This window comes from Tenrec ecaudatus, chromosome 4 (genome assembly GCF_050624435.1).
Source record: "Tenrec ecaudatus isolate mTenEca1 chromosome 4, mTenEca1.hap1, whole genome shotgun sequence".
NCBI classification, from domain to species: domain Eukaryota; kingdom Metazoa; phylum Chordata; class Mammalia; order Afrosoricida; family Tenrecidae; genus Tenrec; species Tenrec ecaudatus.
The window spans coordinates 61,063,767-61,083,422 of record NC_134533.1 but is presented as its reverse complement, the minus strand read 5'-3'; the positions used below and the strand labels follow the sequence as shown (position 1 = coordinate 61,083,422).

The 19,656-nt window shown below is 45.3% G+C and overlaps 1 protein-coding gene and 1 pseudogene across 1 annotated transcript in view; one reads left to right on the top strand and one right to left on the bottom strand.

Moving 5' to 3' along the window:
- The window catches only part of SWAP70 (switching B cell complex subunit SWAP70), an 89,179-nt gene that overhangs the window by 16,764 nt on the left and 52,759 nt on the right, over positions 1-19,656 (top strand). Inside the window, exon 2 of the mRNA XM_075546090.1 lies at positions 13,080-13,220. Within this exon, the coding sequence (XP_075402205.1) occupies positions 13,080-13,220 (141 nt within the window). The remainder of the gene's footprint in view (positions 1-13,079; positions 13,221-19,656) is intronic.
- LOC142447444 (U5 spliceosomal RNA) lies at positions 6,838-6,937 on the bottom strand (annotated as a pseudogene).

The following is a 19,656-nucleotide window of genomic DNA, read 5'->3' as shown; positions in this document are numbered from 1 at the left end:
GTGTCATGGCGGCTGACGTTCACGAGGTTCCATTGGACTAATTATTGGCGTGTCTTTGATTTTCATCACTCTTCTTTGCTCTGGGCCCAGAGAGACCAATGACTGCACCTTAGATGATTACTCACAAGCGAGTATAACATGTTTTCAAAGATATTACGTTTCATTCAACAGGTAGCTCTGGGAATATGGGACACCTCTTGCCTTGCCAGGTAGCATCGCTTTTTCATCAACATTGTTTTGGTCATTGAGTGATGGTGGCAGTCAGATGGCTGTTACGGTGAAGTCAAGAGCAGGAATTGTGGACGATGGTGCTTAATTCTCACTAACTTCCTTGGTCATTGCCAATGATGATTTGAGAAACTGTCATACAGTGAGCAGTGGTTAAAAGTTCTTAGATTGTGATAAGATTGTATGAGCCCCCAATAAAATTATTTTTAAAAAGAGTTCTCAGATTAAATAAGTAAAACATAAATAAAGTGCTCAGATGCTAACTGCAAGGTTGGCAGTTGGAACCAGCAGCTGTTCTGTGAAAGAAAGGTATGGCAGTCTGCTCCCATAAAGATTTACAGCCTTGGCAATCCTCTGGGGGCATTTTAGTCTGTTCTTTGGAGTCACTGTGAGTCAGAATCTACTTGACTGCAGTGTGTGGGGGTCATATAATAAGCCGCCTGGCTGAAGTAGCTTGGACTAGATTAGAATGCTGAGGTATTTTTACCTGGGAAATTTATTCTGCCTCTTGTACTTCAAGATGATTTTTAAAATATTCTGGAGGAGTGAAATGTCTTAATATGGCTCTTCTATCTTAATATGACTTCTATCTCTAACTCCTACCAAATGATTGGATGGGACCATGTAAACAGGCTGTGAGTAACAGTGATGGAAGGGATTGGTCAGTTTGGTTACCACTCCCCTGGCTGAAAAACCCAAACCAAACTCACTGCTATTGAGTCAGTGCCTACTGGTACCGACCCTGTAGGACAGGGTGGAATGCCCCATGTGGGTTTCCGAGACTGTAACTCTGTGGAAGTAGAAAGCCTCAACGCTCTCCCTTGGAGCAGCTGGTGGTTTTGAACTGCTGACCTTGTGGTTAGCAGCCTAATGAGTAACCATATGCCACCAAGGCTTCTCTGTGGCTAAAAGGATGAGCCATATTTGAATCGGTCACAGGCAGAGAAACTCAGAAGAGCTTAGAAGAGCACGTTCAGGGATATCTCTGTGCAGTGACAGAACCCAGTGAGACCAGATGCAGCACGGAGACCCAGAGGAGCATCTCTGAGACCACAGGGTGTGATCTCTTTATCTGGCTTGAGATTATGGGACAGAGTGACAGGCAGGCTGGGTGCCTGGACCGTGGAGGGAAAGGCTAAGGGGACCACATGGCTGAGAGGCTTTGAACTGAAGAGAGACCTGGCTGCTGGCTGAGAAGAGCAACGACTACATCTGCACTGTTTGCTAACCTGTGCTAACCTATCAAGTTCCCTAATAAATCCCCTTGACTGTGAGTATTGTTTGTGAGTTTGTGTGGCCATTCAGTGGATTATTGAATCCAGCATGGATGTAGAGTATCGTGAGAGGACTGGTTGGTGTGAGAAAAGGTAAAGAAAGATGCACCATGGTTTGACTCCTGCCACGTGGCAATAGGGAGCCAGAGGAGAGCCGATTTGTCTACCTGTAGTGCCGTTCGCTGCAAATGGGAATAGTCGGATACATAGCAACATGCATGCTTGAACAGATGGAGCCCATGGCTTTTATGTGTGACTACAGAAACATCTGCTAGCCGCTTGTTTTTTTCTAAACACTGCTGTTGATGAGAAAATTAGTCTACAGATCATCATATGACTTTGAAAGTTCTAATTCAGTATCTATCAAGCGCCTACCTTTGTTAGACACTCTGGTAACAAAAAAATAAATTAACATTACCCCTTACCTTGAGGAATGCATGATATAGTAAATAATACACAATACATGTAATAACTAGCAGGCAATGTGGAAGTAAGTCTTATTGTGGGAAATGAGTGCTCCAGACCTGTGTTGTCGAACATGACAGCCATCAGCCCATGTGACTACTGAGCCCTTGAAAAGTGGCTCGTCCAAATTGAGGTGATTTTTATGTATAACATAAATGCTGATTTCAAAGACTTAGTGTGAAGGAATGAAAGAAAGATGTCTGCTTAATAGCTTTTATATATTGATTACATTTTGAAATGATAATATTTTGGTACTTTTAAAAATATAGCAACTAGAAAATTTAAACTTCCATGTATGGTTTGCATTATTCTTCTACTGGACAGAACTATTGTAAAAAGTTCAAAGGAAATAGAAACAGAATCCAACAGAAGTAGAAAAGGCAAGTTTCAAGAAGGAGAACTTCAGCTACTTCCAGAAGGAATGGGTCAGATCTTGTCCAGTATAATCACAGACTAGAAGTATGGATGGTGGTGGCATTTGAGATAAGAGCAAGAGCCTGAACTTGAACTTGAGTGTTGGTGAGCAGTAAGGAAATTCTTGGGATTTAGTAGAATGTTTGTTTGGAGACATCATGGGAAATTAGGAGTTAAAGGTAAGTGAGATTAAATTTTAGATGTCTGTGTCCTTATTCAGAATAAGTGGTTACTATACAGAGAGCTTCAAAAAGTTCTGACAAATAGAACTAAGAGATAATAGAATTTTTTTCATGAACTTTTTGGAATACCCTCATTTTGGGGGCCGGCAGACTGAGCCTCTAAAGAATGGGAGATCTTTAAAAGTTTCTGGGTAGGCATTTGACAAAAGTGTGGTTTTAATATTATTCTGATGCTGTGCTGTGATGCACGCGACTCTAGGGCAGTGGTTCTCAACCTTTTTCATGCCTCCACCCTGTCATACAGTGCCTCATGTGGTGGTGACCCCCCCCAACCATAACATTATTTTAATTGCTACTTATCACAGTCATTTTGCTACTCTTATGAATCTAGCGACTCATTTGAAAGGGTCATTTGACCCCCAAAGGGGTCATGACCCAAGGTTGAGAACGCTGCTCTAGAGGGAGCGTGGGGAGGAGGAAACAGTTAGGGAGCTGCTATTACCTTTGTGTAAGTGGCAAAAGCTTCACTGGGGTTGGTGACACTGGTAATCAAAACAGATAACGTTCCTGCGCGTACCTTGCTGTCTTCTGAGTGATACAGGCCAGAAGTTCAAATAGAGGGAGCGAAGGGAAGTACAGTGCTGTGGCAGCATAGAAGAGGGGGACCTCCCTATCAGAGGTTAAGATTGGGAGAGGTAGGTCACAGAGTGATTTCCAGAGGAAGAGAGGTTTGCCACTGGCCTCAAACGATGTGTGAAATGTAACAGTATGAGAAGGTTGTCGGGAGAGTGGAGGGTGAGTGGGTTGGAAAGGGGGAACTGATTACAAGGATCCACATGTGACCTCTTCCCTGGGAGAGGGACAGCAGAGAAGGGGGGAAGGGAGACTCCGGATAGGGCAAGATATGACAAAATAACGAGGTATAAATTACCAAGGGCATATGAGGGAGGGGGGAAAGGGGAGGGAGGGGGGGAAAAAAAAGAGGACCTGATGCAAGGGGCTTAAGTGGAGAGCAAATGCCTTGAGAATGATTGGGGCAGGGAATGTATGGATGTGCTTTATACAATTGATGTATGTATATGTATGGATTGTGGTAAGAGTTGTTTGAGTCCCTAATAAAATGTAAAAGAAGAAAAGAGAGAAGGTTGTTAAGTAGGACCGTTGTGGGGAACTGATTACAAGGATCTACATATAACCTCCTCCCTGGGGGATGGACAACAGAAAAGTGCGTGAAGGGAGTGGGCAAGATATGACAAAATAACGATAATTTATAAATTATCAAGGGTTCATGAGGGAGGGATTAGTGGGGAAGAAGGGGAAAAAATGAGGGGCTGATACCAAGGGCTCAAGCAGAAAGCAAATGTTTTGAGAATGATGATGGCAACAAAATGTACAAACGTGCTTGACACAATGGATGTATGGATTGTGATAAGAGTTGTACGAGCCCCCAGTAAAATTATTAAAAAAAAAAAGACCCTTGAGGAATAGAAAAAAAAGCATAGGTAGGGGCAGGTGACACACACACACACACACACACCCCACCCCTCACCCCCCATGGCCATGAGGATCCATGCTTTTTTGCTGGGTGTTAGATTCTTCGTTGTAAAATGTGGGGTTGGCAGATGCGATTCTTTGGGACTTAGCTTCCTGATTTACCCTTGCCCGTGATGTGTTTACCAACGTCCTGAGTGGGGAGCCGTTACTGGGCAGTGACCTTTGATTCAGGTCTGGGAAGGGAGAAAGGGGCCTCCTGCTGAGGATAAGGGTCCTAGTTTCCTGCAGTCTCGCACTTTAGTTAGATTTAGCTCACAGAAGCTCACTCAGCAGACAGGCGAGATGGCAGTGTCCAGGGCTGAATTAGATCTAGAAAGATGACACACTATCAGCAAAAGGGTCAAGAAAAAGGAGAGTCATAGTTTGGAAGTAAAGAGAATCATGGTAGCAAAGCAATAGTTGTGGTGGAAAGCCTGTTTTCGAGGAGAAAGAGGATGAGTCCCCCTTTGTGTCTTCTGGGTGCTAGGCCTCTGTGGAGTTAGTGGTACTGAACAACGCAGGGGAGAGAGGCCAAGAGGAGAGAGAGAGCAAGTTCTGCGACTCATTTCAGTAGAGGCACCTGGAAGTTGTCAGAGTAAAATGGGACTATTAGAGGAGAAAAGAACAGGGGGGTGGGGGTTTGGAAGAGGTCAGGGTTGGAAGAATGAAGAAATGGAGAGGTGGGTAAGAGGCACCATTCCAGTATAGAGGCATCGTTGTATTGAAAGAGTTTAGCACATAACATGTCAAAGGTCCTAGAAAAATCTAAGAGGAGATATCATCTGGGTGCTAAGTGCCCAGGTCTGTCTCTATCCCAGGCCAGGTCCTCCAGGAGGTGGACACAGTTTCCTGGGGGGGGGGGGGCGGGTGGTGTGTGTGGGAGGGAGGGCAAAGAGCTGTGAAAAGAAGCATCACAGATTTGAAAAAACTGGGGGCTCTGGAGCAGAGGTTGCAGGTAGAGGATACCCACACTGGGCCTGGTCTGGGGACAGGTTGCAGGTAGAGAGGATACCCACACTGGGCCTGGTCTGGGGACAGGTTGCAGGTAGAGAGGATACCCACACTGGGCCTGGTCTGGGGACAGGTTGCAGGTAGAGAGGATACCCACACTGGGCCTGGTCTGGGGACGGATTGCAGGTAGAGAGGATACCCGCACTGGGCCTGGTCTGGGGACGGGTTGCAGGTAGAGGATACCCGCACTGGGCCTGGTCTGGGGACGGATTTCAGGTAGAGAGGATACCCACACTGGGCCTGGTCTGGGGACGGGTTGCAGGTAGAGAGGATACCCGCACTGGGCCTGGTCTGGGGACGGGTTGCAGGTAGAGGATACCCGCACTGGGCCTGGTCTGGGGACGGATTTCAGGTAGAGAGGATACCCGCACTGGGCATGGTCTGGGGATGGGCCTGAGAAGATTAAGTGACTGTGGCTTCTGCCACTTGCTCGGTGGTTGATTGAAGTGGCCTTGACAGTACTCAGTGGCCTGAACCACAGCTCCTTATATGTGGGCAGCAGTGTCTTGAGGAGGAATCTGACCAGTATCTTTCTGTGTCTGCCTCAGGGTCCGCCGCTGAGAAGCAACTTCAGGAGATGCAAGCAGTAAAAGCCCACGAGGGGCCAGGGTGGATTGGAGTCCGAGCAGCAGAGGGAAACCTCAGGCTTTGTTATCTTAGCACCTTTCTGTGTCACACTCGGCCTGGAGGATGTGTGCCCTGTAGCTCCAGATCCTCTCTCTTTGTGAAAAACAAAACCAGTTAAAAAAATAGTTTTATTGGGGGCTTTGAACAGCTCTTAGAACAATCCATACATCTATTTTATCAAGCACATTTGTACACATGTTGCCATCATCACTTTCAAAACATTTTCTTTCAACTTAAGCCCTTAGTATCAGATGCCCACCCCTGAAAGCCCCCGTTTTATTGGCATATGATTCACATGTTGTACAGTTCAGTAGTTCAGCCATATTAAGAAAAGCTGTACAATCCACCCCACAATCAGCTTGAAAACATTTTCTTCTTTCTTGTGCTCGTTATTAGCCCCCCATTCCCCGCAGCCTCCCCTGTCCTACCCCCAAGAAACCATTCATCCAGTTACTGTCTCTATAGATTTGCCTATCCTGGATCTCATATACAAAAGCCAAGCCCCAAACACACAAACCCAACAATAGTAACAAAGTAAACAAAAACCTCGATCAAAAAGAAAGCAGAAAATATTAAAAAGTAGAACAAATTTAAAATGAGTCAAAGCTAGTTCTTCTCTCAGAGAAGAATAAACAGAATTTCGTTGAATAGACTGAACAGGATTACCTTAACTTCTCTTCTGTAGATTTCTCTCTTTCTTTTGGTTGAATTCTTACCGAGCCTTTTCCTCAGAAATCTGTCCTTGCGTTTTCAGCTTGGATGCTGGCTGATGAGGGATGCCTGGCTAGTTCTGGTGGTGTTGGTAACTAAGGGAAGCTTTCTTTTTAATGTGGAAGTGATCTGAATTAAGGAGCCTAATTGAACCAAAATTCTGTCCAGGAACTTAGTAGTATAGGAAAATAAATGTAAAGGTCCAGATCTAGACAAAAATGACAGACAAGCAAAATAAACTAAATAAATGGAGAAAAGAAAATTTTACAGAATTCTTAAATGGAACTCATTAAAAAGAGCAAACAAAACCCACTGCCATTGAGTCAGTTTTAACTCATAGTGACCTTGTAGGCCAGAGTAGAACTGATCCTTAGGGTTTCTTTCTTTTTTTTCCTTTCAAAAAATGGTTTAAAGACTTGTATTTGTTTTCCTCCATGGAAATCTTTAGTAAAAGGTGAAAGATTTATACGATTTGAAGAGAAATCAGAGTATGATCCTTAAGGTTTCTGAGAGTGTGATTTTTTTTTTATAAGAGCAAGCAGCTTCTGGGAAAAAAATGAGCTGATACCAAGGGCTTAAGGGGAGAGCATAAATTTTGAGAATGATGAGGGCAACGAATGTACAAATGTTCTTAACACAATTGATCTGTGGATTCCGATAAGAGTTGTATGAGCCCCCAGTAAAATGATTTAAAAAAAAAAAGAAAAAGAGCGAGCAGCTTCATCTTTTGCAGTGTGGCTGTGGGGTTGGAACCATTGACCTTGGGCTAGCAGCCCAATGACCAGGCTTCTGGAATTTCTTCTTCTTCTTTTTTTTATTAAATCATTTTGTTGGAGGCCATTTTTGAGAGTGATTTGTAAGCTGAAGTCATTAACCTTTTGTGCGTGTCTGTGTGTGGTGCCTCTTTTTAAAGGAAGATTTTGAACAACCCAAACAGCTATGTGGTGTGTTTTCTACTTGGTTTCTGAGGAGGCCTAAGTTGATGAATTAGCCAACATAACTTATTAAGGTGGTTTTACATTAGAATGAGGCCCAGTGGCTTATACACTAGGGACAACATTGAAACAGGTAGATTTGGAGTTAGATATCCAGTCTTAATATATCCATAGGTATTATGTTCTTACTAGGTCACTCCTCTATCTCTTTATTTATTGGTCATTCCTTTTTTTAAAGAGCATTTTGTTGGGGGCGTATAGCTCTTATAACAACCCATGCATCAATAGTATCAAGCATTTTTGTACATATGTTGCTGTCATTTTCTAAACTTTTTTTTTAAACATTTACTTTCTATTTGAGCCCTTGGTATGAGCTCTTCTTTTTTTCCTCCCTTAACCCCATCTTAATCACTGTGAACGACTCAGAAAACATATTAAGCAGTTTCCTTCCTCATAAAGTTGCATTAGAAAGTCCTTGCCCTAGACATTTGATATGTCACTGACATGTGAAGCAGAGACAGTTAGGTTCTGAGTAGGGGTTTAGTGGACAAGGGAGGCTGGGATTTTCGTCTTGTGGGGGAAAAGTCACGTGGGGGGTGTAAAAGAAGGGGTGCTGATGCTCAGGAGTGAGTAGAGGCTGACAAAGACTTCAGAAAGGGGGACTTATGTGAGGTCTAAGTGGAGGTGGTGGGGGTGGTTTGAGCTAGCCCTGGAGGAGGAAGGAGAGTGGAGAGAGCTTGTTTAGCTGGATTTTTCCATGTGTGCAAAGAAGTAGGAAAAATTAAGGCTAGAAAGACAAGAGAGGCTGGCTTGTAGAGTTACCTTAAATGCTGCCCTCAAATACTAGGCTTTAGCTTGGATAGGCTATTGAGAACTTTTAAAGCGAGGGGATGGTATGTGTTTTAGGGTACAGAAGAAACCTCGATCCCAAATATAGTTTAAGGAGAACATTTATTAAGTCTTCAATGGGACAAAGACAAAGACCCATCATCTGGATGAGGGAGAAACTCTGGCACGAAACCCAAATGGCATCCATAGATTTACAGTGAGGAAGCTAGTTAAATATGGTCAGGGACAAAGGAAACTGTCACAAGTTCTTGACAGATCAATACCTCACAGTTACAGAAGCTTGGACGCGGGATCAAGATTGGGTTCCTACATTCTGTTCCATAGAAGAGTTTGCATAATTGATCCTGTATGTATGCTGCTGAACAGGGCAAGGATAATTTGAGAAAGCAAGCAAGTCCAGCGACCAGCATGCTGAAAGGATATTGTCAGAAAGGGGAAAAATGACTCCTTGAGCTAAGGGACAGGCCTGCCAGTAAGACAATGCTCTTAAGGCAGGGCATGCAGCGGTAGGAAATTGGTCATTCTGGTTCATTGTTAGGAAGAATTTTCTGGTAACTTGCCATAGACTGAAAGCTTAGTTTATCAGACTTAGGGATTTTTATGCGTTAAAAAAGACGGTTCGTTATGAGTTATAATTCTATAATTGTGTTGGTTCAGATAAAGTGCGCCACGCCCCACCCCCACCCCTCCGTCGAGTTGCCCATTACGCACATCCTGTAAAGGGAAGCTGTGCAGTGTGCTCGGGCACGTTGGAGAGAACCTTTTACAATCTCCGCATCTGTGGCGGGGAGGTGGTGCACAGCACGCACGCGTGTGCTAGAGCACAGTGGGGCCGATCGCCATTCGTTTTTGCGATAGCTGGAAGAGAGCCGTGGGCAGGAGCGCGTGCCGTGCGCTCCTCGGGTCCCTGCGGCCACTGGGGAAGAAGAGGAGAGAGAGCGGCTTCACATCCCAGGAAGGAGAACATAGGCTGCGCCATCATGCGGCCTCTGGAGGATCAGGCTTGGGAAATTAGATAAATCCAGGTTTTCCTAGAAACGTGCCCCAAACCTTAGCGTGACAGAGTTGAACGGCTGCACAGGGGTCTCCAGGCTGTGATCTTTGTAAGAGCAGACCACTGCATCTGTTGCCTGCTGACCCACGGAAGGTCTGAACCGCCCACCCACCGTTCCCTTCGCAGCTGAGCGCTTAACCATTGCACCACCAGGCCTTGTCCCAGGGCGACCTTACTAACAGTAAAAAAAAGAAGAAGAAAAAGCTACAGCAAAGCTGAAACTCTGAGATAAATTATAGTTCTCTTGGCTGAATTCATGAACTAAGTCGGGTTTTCATGTTAAGGGGTTGGGTTTATATTTAAGGTGTGTGTATTCCTCCCCTCCCCCCCACCCCAATCTGGAGCTGTAGAGACAAGCTCATCCTTTTACTTTACCGTGAGCATACTTATACCACTTAATTAAGTGGCTGGACCCGGTCTGGGTCTCAGACCTCACTTCTCACTGCAATGTGCTGCCTCCCTCACGATTTACTTATTGTTTAAGTAAGGTGGTTAAGACAACTAGCATTGCATTCAGTGTTCTAATTAACAAAAGGATTATTTAATTGCCCACGGAAGTCTAGGGTTCATATTGAAATCCCTCCTCAATGGGATCCCTGAATTAGGCTGAGCACAAAAAGATTGCTGCCCAGGACTTCAAAGAACCGAAAGCACAATGGGCCTCATTAGCAGAGCGGCTGGAGTATTGCTTACAAAACCTCAGCTAAGGTCTTCTTTCTGCCCAGCAACTGCCCTCAAGAAAGACACATTTAGTCACTTTGAGCCAGGATTCTCCATCTTTGAAACAAGTATTGACCATATGGTGGCCAAGGCTGCTGGTAGAATTTTAGTTTAGAAGAGTCTCTGAAATCCAAAGGCAGGCCTGGGAGAGATTACCGCTTATACTCGAATATAAGCCCACCGAGTATAAGCCGAGGTCCCTAATTATTACCTGGGAAACCAGAAAAACGGATTAACTCGAGTATAGACCTAGGGTGGGAAATGCAGGATGTGAATTAACACAGAGACCAGAGGGGAGAGACGGAGCGCAGCCACAGACACATCCTTACCTGTTCAGCTGCCGTGGTAAGTGAATCACTACGGGTGCTTCTGCGAATTGGAGCCATCCCCAGCAGTGTCAGTGGGGCTTTGAATGAACAGCGGAGGAAAGGCAATCACCCGCGAATGTTATACCTCGCTGGGGTGCCACTGACCCGTGTATAAGCCGAACCCCAATTTTTCAGCACATTTTTTTGTGTTGAAAACTCGGTTTATACACGAGTATATATGGTGGTTTGTTCCTCTTTCTTCTCTGAGGTCTTTTTACTAATCAAAACTACTTTTCTTGTGCTATTCCTCTGTCCCAAAAACCTTCTATTTGCCTCTATTCTATTCCAAATATTTATCTTTATTGTAAGATCTAGGCCTTGGTAGTGTAGTGATTATGCTTTGGGCTGCTAACCAAAAGGTCAGCAGTTTGAACCCACTGGCTGCTCCATGGGAGGGCTTTGGTAAATCTCTCTCTGGGAGCAGAGCCTCGTCTTTCTCCTGTGGACCTTGCAGTGAGCAGCTGAGCATGTAGCCACTGTGCCACTGCTCTTTTTCCGAAATCATTTTTTTGCCCTCATATTAAACTAGGCACAAGGCTGTGAACACACCTTCCTTTAATACCTTACAGGTATGAACGGGAATAGGTTGATGTAGAAGAAAAAGGACAGGCTTTAAAGATAAATGGATTTGACTGTGATCTGAGTCTGGCTACTGCATATGTATTCTTTAATTTTAGGTTTTTCAAACAGGTAACTTTAAGAAATGAAAAGGAGAAGTAAAACATTTACTTTTGTCTCCCGTCAAACTAGCCTTCACCCACTGTTAAGTTTCTTAATTAGCCTTCCCAAGTTTATTCACACCCCCACCTCCCTTCACCCCACTTCATTTACCTCCGACATCTTTTCCTATCGGAACCTAGTGGAGCTTCCTCATCCTTCTCCACGTGTTATGGAATAGACCAGAATTTAGCTAGTGGTGGGGCATTTTGAGTTGGGTAAAGTCCCCAACGGTTTTCCCATTTGAATGACCTTTTGGAGCCGAGCTTGAGACGCATGTCGTTTATTTCCCTAGAATGTGTATGCGTGTAGTTCTGTGCAGTTCATAATCAAGTTCACGTGTGTGAACTTGACACTCTGGGAACTCGTTTGGGGTGGGTAGGCTCTGCTCCGTAAACAGAGAAGGAACTGCCTCTTTAGGGGTTCACTGCCACGCACACGGTGCAAGGTTCCTTCCTCCAGCGCCAGCTTGCTCTGCTGGCAAGGAGAGGCCCGCTTGGGAAGCGCAGCCTGCTTTGTAGGGCCTGACGAAAGGCCTCACTGCAGCGGGTCAGTCCAGGACTGGCTTTTAAACCGTTTGTGAGTTGACTTCCTTCCCTCTACTTACTTCCTTAAAATCAGCAGAGCCTGTAGAAAAGGATCTCCACCCGAGTGAAGCTGTGAGCCACAGACCAGCGTGGAAAGGAGCTATGTAAATGCTCTTTTTACAGAGGGCCTTTAAAAATAAACCGAGCCGTCTCGTGCTGATGCCGGCAGGGGAAAGTGACTGGCTGAATGGAATGAGAGTGGTTTTTGGATGCAGGCGGCTCCCTCGGTGGTTAGAGGGTTAGGACCGGGGCAGGGAGGAAGGGGGTAAATCTCGGACTGTCACAGCCCAGCCTCGGCTGAGGTTGTGTTCAGTGCAGCAGAGCTTGTTCTTCGACCTGCTCAGAAGACACCAATGAAGCGATGAAAGGAATGTAAGGTTGTGTTTTTTAATGTGAAACTATCTGAAGTGAAAGTGTGTGCGTCGCTTGTTGCAACAGTGACATGTGTGCTGTGGAATTACTAGGCATGGTATGAAATACACATTTTCTACAGAGTATTTGTAACCTTTTTGCTGACTCCTGAGATATTTGTGCAATTGATTTTTCTTCCTTCTAAATCAGGTCTCTCCTTTTTTTTCCGCTTCGACCCTTCATACTGAAAACTTAGCATAGGGCCATAGGATTCTAGAGGTGACTGGGCTCTCAGGGATGAGCTAATTAACATTTGGTAGGTTTTTATACTAATTTAGCCTTTTCTATTGAACCAATGAGAAAACTGGAGCCCAGAGAGGTTATGACTTGCCCAGGTCAGCCCCCTCTTCCGGAAGCCTGGGTCCAGCTGCCCGGTACCAGGCTCTTTCTCTCTCAACTCTAATTAGCGGACCCTGCTCCCTTTGGGAGCAGCTTAATTTTGCACACGTTCCCTTGCTCTTTCTCCCCTTTTCTCTCGAATGTGGGCCAATTAATAAAAGACAAGTAGCCTTATAACCACAGATCTTGCCCCAGCCTGGCTTGCGGTAGAAACTTGCTTGAAGTGAACTGAAACTGGGCTGGGGTGGGGAGGGGTGGTGGTGGGGGTGGTGGTGGGGGTGGTGGTGGGGGTGATGGTGGTTGTAGTGGTTGTGGTGGTGGGGGTGATGGTGGGGGGTGGGGGGTGGGGGTGATGGTGGTGGTGGTGGGGGTGGGGGTGATGGTGGTGGTGGTGGGGGTGATGGTGGTGGTGGTGGTGGTGGTGGGGGGGGTGGGGGGTTTGGGGGGGTGGGGGTGATGGTGGTGGTGGTGGGGGTGGAATGAGAACAAGTAGGAGGGAGCAGGCTGGGAGCTGACAGCTGAACGATACTCACCCCGCATTTGCTAGCTCTCCATCTTTCCCTGCGCAGGGCAAGGAGCAGGGCTGTGTTCAGACAGTGCAGGTGCAATATGTTGGACAGTGAGTGTCTTCAAACTCATCTCTTTGCCCCGTAGGTCCTGTCGCACAATCTGTGCACGGTGCTGAAGGTTCCCCACGACCCTGTCGCCCTGGAAGAACATTTCAGGGATGATGATGAGGGGCCTGTCTCCAATCAGGGCTACATGCCGTATTTAAACAAGTTCATTTTGGAAAAGGTAGGATTCTAACCCTTTCTTACAGCCTTGCGTGATTTGCCCAGCCTTTGTCAGGGGGGCCCTGTGGCCCCTTGTTGGTAAGTTGACCAAGAAGTCCGTACGTGAGATGTCAAGAGATCAATCAGAACGCAGCAAAGAAGGAGGGAGTGCTGGTGCTGCGTCCTCCCTCTCCTCGCTCGTCGAGAAGTTGCTTGGCTGTTTTTCCAGCTTGGTGCATTCTTTGAAATTATGGCCTGGGTTTTATACGAATCTGTGTAGATCCTCTCCAGGGTGTTTTTTTAAATTTTAATTTTGGTTTCACATGGGCAGACAATTGTGGTCCAAGGATGGGAGTGGTGGGGTAAATGTGAGCCCTAAGTGTTTTCCAGATGTGACATAACATTACTTCTTTCATCCTAGACTTTCCAGGTGCCCTTCGGCTGGTTTCCTTTAGGGGATGTGGGAATAAAGATGCTCCAGAAACCTATTGTGTCTGTGGAAGCCAAGTATAACCTATTAGTGTTCTCTGCCACGTTCAGTATCTCTCTTGGTTTATATTAATTAAAAATGGACACCTAAAAACCATGAATATAGTGCACAATAGGGGAGAAATGATGGTAGCCACTGCTCACATTTTGGTGAATATCTTTCTGCCCTTTTTTAATGCACACATCCTCACTCAAGCCACCGTGCTATCCCTACGCAGTAGATGCGTTTGCTTCTGTACTGATAGGATCCTACTAGACACAGGTGGACCTCCATGTTCTGGGGTTCCAGGGACTGAAAATATTTTGGGGTGAGGGCAGCAATTAAGTGGTCAAAGTGACCCCTCAAAGGCCAAGAGACCTTAAAGTTTCATTTACCTAGCATTTACCTGGAATTGGGTATTATAAGCAATCTAAAGATGATTTAAAGTTTACAAGAGGCTGCAAATTGCACAGCACTTTATAGAAGGTATCTGAACATCCATGAACTTTCCTGCCCCTGGGGGTTCTGGAACAAACCCCCCGGAATCCTGAGGGAAAACTGTACAATTTTGCAACCAGATGTCATATTCATTTAATCCTTTCATAGTTTAGGTAGGAAGGCAATCATGTATTCACATGAAAAACCTGGGAGGGTGTTTGCCTATTTATGTCAGCATGGAATTTTTAGATAGATGCTTTTCAAAAGGTGTCCATGTAACACCTGATAAGCATTTGGCTGCTAACTGCGTTGGTTCAAACCCACCAGCCGCTCCACAGGAGAAAGATGAAGCTGTTTTCCCATAAACATGTGCAGCCTTGGAAAACCTGGGTGGGTTACTATCAGTCAGCGTGGATTGGACGGTGGTGGCTTCTCAAAATCAGCAGCTACTATATTACTATTAAATTAAAAATAAACTCCCAACAAAACTCACTGCCTTCGAGTTGATGCTGAGTCATAGCGACCCTGTAGGACTGGGTACAACTGCCCTGTGTGTTTCAAGACTGTTGCAGTGACCACACAGACATTACAGGTGATAACTCACAGTTCAGGGGTTTATTCAAAAAATAACAGTTCAGGATCAGGAATGACTCAGGATACAGTTTATTCCGTCAGGATCGTCTCTTTCATTAGTTGCCTGTAGGCAGGCCTCTCTGACCCTTTGGCTTGGCCTCTGCTCTGGTATGTTTTAAAAAGTTCATTAGCTCTGCCAATAAGTAACCAGGGACATCCTACTCCACCAGGAAGCCCGAAGCCCTTTCGCTTGGTGGGTTGGCACACCCACTGTAATTGCCTCAGTCCAAGGGCGGAAAAGCCCACTGTGCCATTTTGTGCATGTTGTCTGGTTCTGCTGCCATTTCCCTGCTGCTGTGTCTCGACATCTCGCACGTCTCCAGTGTTCCAGCCGATGTTTCTCTCTCTCCGGGTTTAGGAGAGTTTCAGTGCAGGGACATACTCTGTTCCTGACTCATCTTTCTTGTTGGTAGTGAGGTTTCCTGCTGCCTACTTTTGGGGTAGTTCATTTTAAGTGTAATCCCCTCCCCAAACAAGCAAGCAAACAAACAAACAAAACTGACTCATAATGACTTCCAGGGCAGAGTAGAAAATCTGTGGGTTTCCAAGACTGTAAATCTTTAAGGGAACAGAAAGCTTCATCTTTCTGTGGAGGAGCAGCTGGTAGGTTCAAACTGTTGGTCTCGTGCTTAGCAGCCCCACAGGCAGCCTTCTATGCGCCCCCCTCCCTCCCCTCCTTCATTTTCAGTCTAGCAGAATGGCAGAGTAGACCTATCTCCCCATTAGGGTGCAACACACCTTATTTGCATTGTTAGTCAGCTATCTGATCCAGTTGGTGGGCCATCAGCACATCATTTGCATAGACTTTTCTAGTCATTCATAACACAAAAACAAAAAAACAAACAATGATACTTTCAATTATCTCATATGCATGTGAATGTTGGACATTGACTAAGGAAGACTAAAGAAGAATCGATGCCTTTGAATTGTGGTGCTGGGAAGAATATCAAAAGTACCACGGACTGCCAAAAGAACAAGCAAATCTAGCTTGGAGAAGGACACCCAGAATACTTCTTGGAGGCAAGATTGGCAAGACTTAACTCCATTTAAAAGAAATATATACTTATACAAATGTAAACTTTGAGATGAATGAACATTGTAAGATGGCTTTACTGAGTGGATAGTAGTATGAGTATACATCTACCGAAACAGAACATCAGTAAACGATCATGCATGAAATTGGAGACTCCTGAGATAGCAATATAGAAATATGGTGATAAATGCTTGGAGAAATAACTAAGAGCTCAAAGTAGTTGAGCTTTGGGGGAAGGGACATTACCAACTGTAGTGCCTCCGAGGCCGCTGCAGGTTTTTAAGACCCAAAGCACTATATATTGAACTAGGTACAGTGGTTCTCAACCTTCCGAGTGCCGCAACCCTTTCATACAGTTCCTCGTGTTGTGATGACCCCCTATCATAAAATGATTTTCGTTGCCACTTCACTGTAATTGTGTCACTGTTATGAATTGGGCAACCCCCGTGAAAGGGTCATTTGACCCCCAAAGGGGTTGCGCCCCACAGGTTGAGCACGGCTGCATGAGGAGGTAGACCAGAGGCACTGAACACATTAGTAGGCCTGTTCACTGGATGACCCTTGAAATCAAGGCTCTGCACCCCCAAACCTAGTGTGAAGGTTCTCGAGTGGGTGATCCCTCGGTTCTTGGCTTCCCACGAGAAAGAATTCATGCCGAAGCCCGTTTGTAATCCAAGTAAGATTTTATGAAGGACGGAACAGTTCAGGTTTTACAGCCTCAAAAGAAGACAGGCTGTGGCAGGGAGGTGTGCCAAACCACACGGAAGCCACGCGGAAGTTCATAAGCGGACACAAGCAACCTCGGGGAGCAGTCACCCACCCCTGCACAAGTGAGGCCAGAGAGGGTGGCAGTGCACTGTACCTAGAGGGCACTGGGGGGAGAGTCAGGGAGAAGAGAGAGGTCCCAGAGTGTGCTTCCTGTCTTTATTCTAGCCCACCTCCTGGCTGGGAGAGGCGTGTTTGAAGGTATTGGTGGATCCTGTTGGCTGGGTTAAGCGCACCTGGGTGATGGGATGGGCCGGGCCTCGCCTCATTTGGACCACCTAAGTGTACCTCTCAGCTGGCTCGGGGCTTGAATTGGAGCATGCTCAATTAAGGAGTCCTTATAGGTGTGTGGTGCTCGCTTGATTTTACTTCTCCACCTCCTCTTGGGGTCCTGCGCAGTCATGGGAGGGACAACCCGTCCCTGTTCTGGCTACCTAACACTAAGAAGCCCCTCCCATAAGGCCTTGGGTTGTACATAACCAGTCTCAACAATTAATCTTTCTCTCTTCTTTGAGGGGTTGAAAGGTGGGATGGGGGACATCATTGTTGTAAATACACCTATCACACAACTCTTCCCAGTTCAGGTGTACAACCTATTGTCAGGCATTACAATAATTGGTTGTGCAGCCTTACCTTTAATGTCATTTTCATTACTGTTAATCTCCCTTCCCCCATCTCTGGTAACCACTGATAAACTTTATTCTCTGTACATTTGCCTTTTCTTCTATATGCACGTGAAGTCAGACAATATTTGTCCTTTAGTGATTGATTTATTTCACTCAAGCTTTGCAGCATGATACGATAGACTTTTCTAGAACCTTTCTCCTCTTTGTCCTTCTAGTCATTGTTCAGGTAACTCACCTGTGCTCTGTAGCTGTATAATAAGTTGGGTATATGCTGTATAAGGAAATATTTGTGACTATGTGATTTGACAGGTGTTTAAGATACACGTTACACTCAAGGTTCGTTGGTAGGTGGCTACTTTGGCAATGAATCCAAACTGACTGTTGGTTTCTCTCTTCCATTATTAGCAGAAAGAACCTTGACCCTGACTGAGAAAGGGAGAGATTAAGTCAGAGTTGTGGGCAGAGAATCCAACTCTGAGCAAGTTGTGTGGGGTGAGGTAGAGGAAGATTCAGCTCCTGTTCTCTCAGGGGCAGATCTATACATGCTGCTGCCCAGTAGCACCTGGGAAGGGGTCCCTAGCTCTTTAATTACCGCCCCCCTTGTCTTTCCTCTTTGGAAGTTGATGAGTGGATTTAAGTGAAAGTATCAGCTTAACTGAGGTGGGAAATATCTGGCCCATGGACCATATAAGGCTCCCCTCTCCCAAATATCAGCTGACATCACGCATCTCACCCAAGCGAAGCATTTCTCATCATATTAGGGCAAGTTCATTACATGTTTCACAGGAGGCCCACGAGTGATGTTATAAATATTTCAGTGGTCCTTGGCAGAAAAAAAGGTTCCCCAGCCCTGGCTTAAAAATACACTTAAATATGTTGGTATATGGGTGAGGATCTGAAGGAGACTTCAAAAAGTTCATGGAAAAATGGAATGTAAAAATAATGGAATTTCCCATGAACTTTTGAAGTCTCCCTCATACTACTATGACCACATTGTCTAAGCAAAACGTGGATGCTGACATTGGGTTTTAAATGTTACCTCTGGAAGTGAGATGCAACCAAGATGATGGAATTTGGATGTTGAAAATTTAGAATTTGTGGTCTGCATGCAGACGTATGAGGACAGCAGACTTGAATGCTTGAACTTAGTACTGCCTTAGAAAATTCAGGGAATATATGCCAAGAAAAACCCTCTAGCAGTTATAATTTTATTTAAATGTTAAAAACAGAATTCAGTCTGTTATTAAAATGTTATGTGACATACTGGGAAATTCTCAGAAATCTGGAAATTGCTTCCCTTTTCAGTGTTTGAATTTGTGTGGGCTAGGCAGGTGGAAAGAAGCCCTGGTAGCTTAGTGGTTATGCTTTGGGCTGCTAATTGCAAGGTCAGCAGTTCAAAGCCACCAGCTGCTCTGTGGGAGAAAGACAAAGTTTTCAGGCGGGATAAACAATCTGGAGAAGAAAACAATGGGACCTATGGTTGGGGTGTGGGCATGGGAGAGGGGGTGGCAGGAGGGAAGGAAGTGGCTGTTAACAAACCCAGGGACAAAGGAACAAGTGTTCCAAAATCGATGGCGAGGAGGGTGTAGGAGACCTGGTAGGGCTTGATCAAGGGCAATGTAAATCAGAGGAATTACTGAAACCCAAATGAAGGCTCAGCATGATAGTGGGACAAGAGGAAAGTAATAGGAAATAGAGGAAAGAACTAGGAGGCAAAGGACATTTATAGAGGTCTAATTACATGAATGTGCATATGTAAATATATATATGATAATGGGGAAATAGATCTACGTGCATATATGTATAGGTTTAGTATTAAGGTCGCAGATGGACATTGGACCTCTACCCAAGTACTCCCTCAATGCAAGAACACCTTGTTCTATTAAATTGGCATTCCATGATACTCACCTTCCTGACAAAATCGCTGAAGACATAGTGGGTGCATAAGTAAATGTGCTGAAGAAAGCTGATGGTGCCCGGCTATCAAAAGAGATAGCGTCTGGGGTCATAAAGGCTTGAAGATAAACAAGCGGCCATCTAGCTGAAAAGCAACAAAGCCCACATGAAGGAAGCACACCAGCTTGTGTAATCACGAGGTGTTGATGGGATCAGGTATTAGGCATCAAAGAACAAAAAATCATATCATTGTAAATAAGGGAGAGTGCAGACCCAAAGCCCATCTGTAGGCAACTGAACATCCCCTTACAGAAGGGTCATGGGGAGGAGAAAAGCCAGTCAGGGTGCAGTATAGCAACGATGAAACATACAACTTACCTTTAGTTCTTTAATGCTTTCCCACCTCCCCCCACTATCATGATCCCAATTCTACCTTAAACATCGACTAGACCAGAGGATGTACACTGGTACAGATAGGAACTGGAAATACAGGGAATCCAGGGTGGATGATCCCTTCAGGACCAGTGGTGAGAGTGGTGATACCTGGAGGGTGGATTGAAGGTGGGGTAGAAAGGGGGAACTGATTACAAGGATCTAC